This window comes from Beta vulgaris, chromosome 3 (assembly GCF_026745355.1).
Source record: "Beta vulgaris subsp. vulgaris cultivar EL10 chromosome 3, EL10.2, whole genome shotgun sequence".
NCBI classification, from domain to species: domain Eukaryota; kingdom Viridiplantae; phylum Streptophyta; class Magnoliopsida; order Caryophyllales; family Amaranthaceae; genus Beta; species Beta vulgaris.
This window is the reverse complement of record NC_079204.1, coordinates 10,589,136-10,598,000: the sequence shown is the minus strand read 5'-3', so window position 1 is coordinate 10,598,000 and position 8,865 is coordinate 10,589,136. Positions and strand designations below refer to the sequence as shown.

At 31.2% G+C, this 8,865-nt stretch overlaps 1 protein-coding gene across 1 annotated transcript; it reads left to right on the top strand.

The window, feature by feature from the left end:
- Positions 1-227: 227 nt before the first annotated feature.
- On the top strand, positions 228-2,765 carry LOC104906600 (transcription factor bHLH118). The gene is made up of 3 exons (XM_048640646.1): positions 228-694; positions 1,343-1,690; positions 2,143-2,765. The coding sequence occupies exons 1-3, from the start codon at positions 335-337 to the stop codon at positions 2,206-2,208; spliced, it is 774 nt and encodes a 257-aa protein (XP_048496603.1). The 5' UTR covers positions 228-334; the 3' UTR covers positions 2,209-2,765.
- Positions 2,766-8,865: the final 6,100 nt, after the last annotated feature.

Genomic DNA, 8,865 nt, shown 5'->3' with positions numbered 1-8,865 from the left:
GTAAAATATAATGTCACCGTATGGATGTCAGGTTGCTTAGTTATAAAGTATGATCAGATTGATAATTAAAATATGCGATCAAATCTTGTTTATATCATTGCATATATTTTTATGGTGCAATATCCACCAATAGAAACAAATAATATTTATAATATTGCAACCTACACTGCCTTGTTGACCTTTCTATAAATAAGTGAAGATAGCATATGATCTCCGTGCAACAAAACATGATTTCCTTAACTTTTTCTTCAAATCTCTCCTAATATAGTTTAGAAAAATTATTGAAGCTCTTAATTTCCGATTTCTTTAATCTCTCAAAAACAATTTAAAGAAAATGTTTCCTTTCCAACAATCTGGTGAGCTGTCTTTCCAAACCACTGATTTTGTTGGGGAGGAAGAACAATTCAATGTTGAAAATCAGATTTATTGGACTGATGTTGCATCAGCAGAAGTAGGAAATATGAACACAAATGTTGGCCTTGGCCAGGATAATAGAGAAAGAGTTCGAGGACGAGGACGAGGACGAGGTCGAAAATCGACCTTTTCTCCTAATAATGTTATAAGCAATTGTAATGATAATAGTGATGAGCAGAAGAGGAAGACAATCCACAAAGAAGTTGAGCGTCAAAGAAGGTTGGAAATGTCTAACCTTTATTCTTCCCTCCGTTCTACACTTCCTGCTGAATATACTAAGGTAAATCATCTTCCTTAACTGTTGAAAAATAAAAATGAGCTTATCTTCATCAAATCAAGTACTCTTCTTTCTAATTAGGGTACCTAATTGTATAAATGATGATGTTTAGTGTATGGTCAAGCTTTTTGCATATCTTAAATTAGGGTTTTTTTTTTCTAATTAGGGTTTTTATGACTTTACCAAAATCCCCCACCTTCAAATATAAGAATGAATAGTGAAAATTGATATTATAGGATCATTTAGCTAACATAGAATAATATAGGGGAAGTAAAACAATAGAAATTGTCTCATCGACATAATAACAAAAACACAACTTTATGAGTGAGATTGCTTGCTTATGGAGAAAAAATGTCTCCCCATGTAGATTTTAAGGGTGCTTTCCTAATAAAATTACACTTAAAATTCATTCCCATTACCGCAATTATTTATTAACGACTACCAAACAGGCCGTAAGATCTATGTATACAAGTATACTCCCCTCAAGGCAAGTGGAACTTCCTATACTTCCTCAAGGTGGAATGGTGGAATACCTTTCTTAATATCATTGTAGCAACCTATGCAAAGTAGAAAGTATAATTGCCAAAGTTAATAGGTAGATTAAATTCAATTTCATCAAGTTAACCAAAACTATTTGGAATTTCATTTTAGGGGAAGAGATCTACAAGTGATCACTTAGCCGAAGCTGTGAATTACATCAAGGACTTGGAAAACAATGTAAAGGGACTTGCTGATAAGAGAGATCGGCTAAAATCGGAATCGGAATGGACTGCTCCTACATATCATGTGGGTGGATCTAGCAATCCTAGACAATGCCGAGGAAGTGTAGAGATTCATCCATGTGTAGGAGGACTCGATATAGACATCAATGTGAACTATGACGACGATAGCTTCTGTCTATCAAGTGCTCTTCAAGTAGTTTATGAGGAAGGACTTAGTGTTTCAAGTTGCACATCAACCAAAGTCAATGAAAAAATTATGCATAAAATAATATGCGAGGTAAAATAGAGTGATTAATTTCAACTTCCTAGGTCTTTCACTAAAGTAGGAATTTATGATTTTTTGTTTTCAACTCAAATTACTAAATACTTTCACTTTATGAACCTGTCTAGTAAAACTAGCTATTGTGAATTGTGATAGTTGTTAGCTGTTGTTGCTCATTAGTAGTTTAGTACAATAAATTACTATAGTAGGAATCAAATGAGGGTATGGTGATATTTAGTGTCACTCCGACACCTTCATCTATCTCAAAAAAGGAGTGTTGTGTTGTGTCCGACACGACACTTTACTTGGATACTTCATTTTAAGCTAAAAACTTAACTTTTTTTTACAAAATAGTCGAGTTGGACACTTGAACACCCGTATCCGAGTAGACATTCAATCCGTGTCTGAGTAACATAGGTAATATTTTCCTTAATAGTTTATATATATATTTTTTGCTAATTTTGTAGGTGACAGACATATCATGCATAGATTTCAGTCGGTTTCATCAGAGATTGATTGATCTTGTTAGCTAATCAAATGATAATTAGGTGTTACATCACCTACTTCCAGGTTTGGCTTTCCTTAAATGTTTAATCATTTGATTGCTATGATATAAACTGCTTGAGTTCGATTGGAAAAAGCTCTGATATGTAACAAGAGTGTGATTTTTATGGTGTGGTGTACTGTCTCTAGGAGATTATGTTTGGTATGTACAAAGAAGACCAATCTAGCTGTGTGGTTCTTCATGTAGCTATGGTAGCTGCTATATGTATAAGGTGATAGATTATGGTACCTTATATGATTGGGATGTTATTTTAGATGGTTGTGATGTTTGGAAATCAAGTACATAGAAAAGTACGTACTTGTTGTTAGTTAGTTATGTATTATTGCCCTAATATCTTGTAGTGATTAGATCACCTGTTGTTTGAGCGTTACATAGGGCTTCATCTATGTCATAGTAGTTTATTGTATAATTTTGATTTATGTTTTAGTTGCAATCTGCTGGTTGAGTATTCAGCAAGTTAGCTACCTAGGAAATTACTCATGATTCCATGGTATATGATTAATCATAATGATCCTTTTGTTTTTACCTGTTCTTCCCGCTGAATAGATCATTTCTTCATCAAATTGTCAAGTTTTAATAATAAAGTCTTAAGAGTCTACAAGAAAAAGGATTGTTATGTGAAGTTTTGTTTAGATTGTTTCAATGTGTCTTTTTGTTTTTTTTTACAAAAAACTTATAATCATTACAAATATGTAGCTAAAGTAGCCCCTAGTACATGGCTAAAGTTTGTATTTGAAACTCAACCACAAAAAAACAAAAGACACCGAGGGCGTTCTCTTTGTTATGTTATAGAGGTTGTTATTTGATAATACTTACTCCAACTTGATATCCAAATCTTCCTGCAAATATAATGTTGAAAATTTTCACAAGAATTAAAAAATCTAATTATAAGTGGTCTTCCCGTAATACACTTAACTATGGGTTATTTCAATATAATTCCAACTACGCCGGTGTTTTTTCGAAATAGTTTAAAGTCCTTAATTGGTGTCTTTTCATAATTTCTGAATTTGTGTCCTTCCCTCCCTCATTCCTGTTTATGCCGATTTTGTACCAAGTACTAAAAAGGTTTAGGTGCCAACAACGAGATCATCATATTAATAATAAACGACATGATAAATGAAATGAATTGCGTAAAGAATAAAATAATGAAGGAAACAAGAAATTGTTGACGCGGAAAACCCAAAAGGGAAAAATCGCGGGTGATGCTCCTGATCACCAATCCACTAATATGACGCTTGAAGTAGATGTTACAATGGTAACTGATTACAATGATGATGGAACTCAGAGTATTTGGAGAGAAGAGAAGTATATGTGTTTTTTTCTAGAGAGAGACGATGGAAGTGAAGATAAAGAACATAAGTCAAAACTAGGTTACAAATTATGTATATATACTACTAAGAAAATATCTCCCCAGCTGCTTTTTAGTTGTTCCGCAATGTAGGGGCCCCGTCAGCATAATCCCGTGCATATCTCAACTGCCAAGAATGACGCCCAGTAACGTCGCTTGACTCAGTCTTCCCACTCCTTTGCCAAACTGCCACGTTAATTATAAATTCAAAATAATCAAGGAAGCCCGCCTATTCCAGAAAACTGAGGGCCCAACAATTCCCTTTCCCTACGTAGCCTAATAGTGCTTGGTTGATCATTATCCGACCTTCTAAACGGATTTTATTATCTAGGTTATTACCAAACAAGAAGGCTGCCTCCAAAGTTAAAATAATGGCATAAATCATAATTAGGATTATCATAAGATTGTGCCCACAAACTTTCCCTAAACTGTTAGTTAATATTTCGTCCTAAATTTAATACTTGCATGATCAAACAGCATCCAAAAGAAATCATTTCATTAGGGGCCGGGGATCATTCTAGCAGATATCATGTTTCACCTTCTGGCAATGAAAACTGTATATTACATTATACATTATTGATGAAGATGTTAATAAGCATTGCCTTACAAAATATTACTCCATGCTGAATTCCAATGGTTATACAATGCACTTCGAGAGCATCAGTATATACACCTAAAATGGTGCTCCTGTACTGACGTGTACATGACACACAGGTCTAAGACGGCGTGTCACTGCCATGTGTCATCGTCTTCTTACGTACACCTCATATGATTTGTACATGTTCCCTAGTACATGAAATAATAAATTTACTTAAAATAATTTGTTGTAAACAATGCAAATATAAATTTGTAATATATGTCTTGATATCTATTGTGATCAACTCCATTAGAAGGCCTTATTCTTTTATGGTATCATTGTGCAATGTTTTTATATAGACTTTGAGGATATTATCTCAACAGATTGCCAGAATATCTGCCATCATCTTCTTAACTTTTTCCCTTGTATAAATAACTTGCAACTTCGTACATATGTAATCAAGTGCTGACTTTGTTAATTAGTAGAAGCTTTATATCGTTTACTTTAAGGATAATCAAACAAAAATATCATTTAACATATATAAGATCGTGAAAATCTTGATGCAATAACTAGTTGCTGCCTAGACCATATGCATGAAATCATCTAAAAGAGATGTCATTTAACATATCGAGGGATATGATCCTCTTCTAGAATCAAATAAAAAATCATTAACATTGATATGAATCAAAGGGAAAGGGCTTCATAAAAGAAATTTGCAGCCGTGTGCAGAGAATCAAACAAGATTGTTTTCCAGGAAATAGGATGACAAAATCTTGATAATGCTTTAGTTAGGCATCTTTAATTAAATAGCTCGTTTGGTGCTTTATTAGTTGTATTAATAATTGATGATTATTATTGGAGAATTCTATTTATTAGAAAAAATTAATTGAACATAGAAAAGCTTTATGATCTCTTTATTCTTGATAATTATATAATCATGGATGATTTTGAATAAAACTATTTTGCGCATATTGGGCCTTGCTCTTATATTGATTATATAGTTGTGGGCTAGAAGCCTTCTCTTCTAAATTGTATAAATACCACAAGGTATTGATTATCAATCAAGGGGAAAATCAGTTGACCTAATTGCTTATTAACTTGTATATATTCTGCTAATTAACATATTAATTAATATACTAAAGAGAATGCCAACGAAGCATGTTTGTGCTTCTAATTTTTCTTCTCAACTTCAATATAGATAATCACAATGGAGACATACCACAACCCGAACACCCGATTGGGCATTGGTCAACTGAAATCTAATGTTCAATGCAAGTATCATGTTAATCATATATAATATTAAAGCAAGAAAAAATTATCCTATGTGGCGAGCCATTATGGATTCTGCCCTCTCATTGCACCAAGGTTTACAAAGCAAGAATTTATATACATGCCATGTGTCAATGCTAAGAAAGTCTATTGAGATCCGGTGATATTAGGCAATAAAAACAGAATGATTTTGCAAATCCAAAATGAATCATGTGATTGAATTCAATTAAGTTCATACATCAATCAAGCATATACATCTATATAATACTATAAAGCAATAAGGATTTGCTTATGTGTCAAGAGCAAATTGAATTGCTGATGTGTCAATCCTTTGTAATATCTTTTACAATTTTTTGCCACGTGTTTTTGTTCTAAATATTTCTGTTATGCATTATTTTTTTAGGCATATAATTGGAAAGCTATTTAAGAAAGTTCTCTGTTATGGAATGTAAATCAACTAAATTTTAGGAATCGATTGCTATTAATTAGTAATTACTTATGCATCATAAAACTGCCAAAAAAAAAATCTCCTAAATCCGATATTTTAGGCACTAATTAAAAAAATCATATCCCCTAAATACGATATTTTAGGAACTAATTAAAAATTCATATCCCCTAAATTCGGTATTTTAGTTACTAATCATATATTTTGGCACTAATTAAGAAATAAATTTATAGCAAGAAGCTGATATTTTAGGTACTACTTAAGGTATTACAACTATTTAAATGAACATGTTGTACTCTCTTCTTAAACCCAAATTAAAACAAAAGTCTTAACAAATTATAATATTAAACTTAAAGTTTACCAAGGGACGTATTAATCATACAATAAGTTGTATTATAGGTTTTTTTAAAAAGTTCAAATTATAAGATCATTGACCACATATCCATACCATCAAAATTATAAGTTCATTGCAAACTATAAAATCGTGGGCCGTCATATTACAAAGACTACGGTGTATCCCATAAAACGATGATAATTATTAGTGAGTTACAATGTGATTAGCAATACAAAACACGATCCACGATAAAATCAATAATAATTGATATTAGCACCTCATGTATAACACAAAAAATAAACATCTTATGTATTAACACTTAGCTTGCATAAAAGAATAAACATCTTATGTACTAACACTTAGCTTGCACAAAAGAATAAACATCTTATGTACTAATACTTGCACAAAAGTCTAAACATCTTATGTACTAACACCTAATATTAAACTATCAACTAAAAAACGGATTAGCCAATATATAAATAGATAAGAAAAGATAACAAAGTCTCAACAAAAGTTAACTTTTACTTGGCTCATGAGGTTTGTAAAACTTAAAGGAGGGTAGCCCAATTGTAACAAGCATGAGATGTCTTAAAGTTTAGTATAATAACAATGGGACCCCTTTCATTGTACAAAAATACATGTAATATTTAAAGTCCGCTAGGAATATGCTATCTTAACTGGTAAATGTATGGCATCTCTATGTAAGGTTAAAGATTAAAATTACATATAGAACTTATGTGAAATTTATTCCATAATTTTAGTGTAGTTGTATCTTTGTGAAGTTTATAAGTCAAATAGTATATTTGTTCAGTTTATTCACAACAACCGAAACACAACTAAAAAAATTTACATATGAAATTTGAGAGCTCGTAATTTCTAGGTGTTCATCTCAAATAAAAGATAAAATATCATATAATATATTTCCACATATAAATTGATTTTTATTTCTATATATTACCGTTCTATTTGGAACAAGTATTATTGACCTGGTCAGTGAGCTAATCACAAACTCACAATAAAAATGAAAAAAAGGTGAATTGTGCATGTAACAAATAATTGACAATACAATTTATTCTATATTTTACTTTCCAATATAAATAAAAAAATGGGTCAAATAGTATGAAACTTACAAGTTTTAAATTCTAAGAGAGGTACGGTGCATAAAATCTTACTTATATCTAGAAGCCGAATATAATCTTAACAAAATCTAAGTTTGCTAATAAAGCTTCAAACTGTAACAAACCCTTGCTTAGAACTCTCAGTCTTCACTGCCATAAAAATACTGTCTTTTTCCATCTCAATTTGAACATCTAGAAAGTGAATCATCATCTTCATATAAAAAACTTATGTAGATAACATTTGAATCTCAAATATCCAACGTCAATGGATAAAAACACAATCAAATTCTTTTTTCTCCATTTTCGAAAATATCAAGTGTGTTCGATGAATCTGTGGTCAAACTTTTTGGATAACTTTTTTCGAATAAATCTGGTATTGATCTGGAACTTTTTTTCTTTAATAACATAAGATTCAAATGGTCGAATGTAGCAATTTTTCGAATAAATCTCCATTTTATTTAAATATAATATTGCCCAAATTCAGGAGAAAGGTTCAATTAAATATAACAATTCTAGCTATGTTTTAAATCTCCATTTTTGGTTTGTAATTTGCACGGGTTCAGTTAGCCATATCAAGAGTTACCAGCATTCGGGTTTGAAATTTTATTTGTGATAAAGATCACGCGATCTCAAGACAACAAAAGAGTGGGGGTGAGAGGGACTGTGGAAAGTAGGGATAGCAGAAAGTGGGAAAAGAAGTGGTTGCATGATTGAATCCCAATAATGGAGCGAATTGTGATTTTATTTGGTCCTCAATGTGAAGCAATAGGTAGAGCAAATACTTTTTCAGTCAACATCGCACGATAATATTAATTACATCAGTTATTGAACGCACGTATTATAAATCAGTTTTAAAATATTCTTCATAAACGATATGATTGTAAAAAGTTTAAATCACGATCTAATATTCACCCCATGATTTTGGGACAAACATCATAAAATCATAAAATTAATTAATAAAAAAAATTTCGTGCATTTTGCACGGGTCAAAACCTAGTTTTGAAAAAAACGATTAATTTAATTAGGAAATTAAATCTATTATGTCTATAAGTGAATCCCTAATCTAAGCTCATCAAAGCAACCACGCAAAAGCTACTAACAAATCAAATGCAATCATGCTATTATTTCCTCTTAAACTAGGAAGATCAAATGCAATCACGTTATAATTGCCTCTTTTATGTTAGGAAGGTTTTTTTTTTTTTTTGCTGGAGCAAAAAAAAAAGACATTTTTTTCGGGCAAATTTATCCACAAAACAAAATGCTAACGGTCCATTCGTTATCGATTTTTGTTTTCAGTTTTTAGTTTTTTTTAAAACTAAAAACCAAAAACAGAAAACTAGAAAATGTGATTTTCACTTTTAGTTATCAGTTTTCAAAATCATCATATTCCCAATAAATTTGACTAAATTTTTATTCATTATAGGACATATATTATATGACTTTGAAAATAATAAAAAAAAATCAAAAAACAGAAAACTACAATAATACGGAATTGGCCCTAAATTAACGCCCAAAATAATGTTGTGGTTAGATA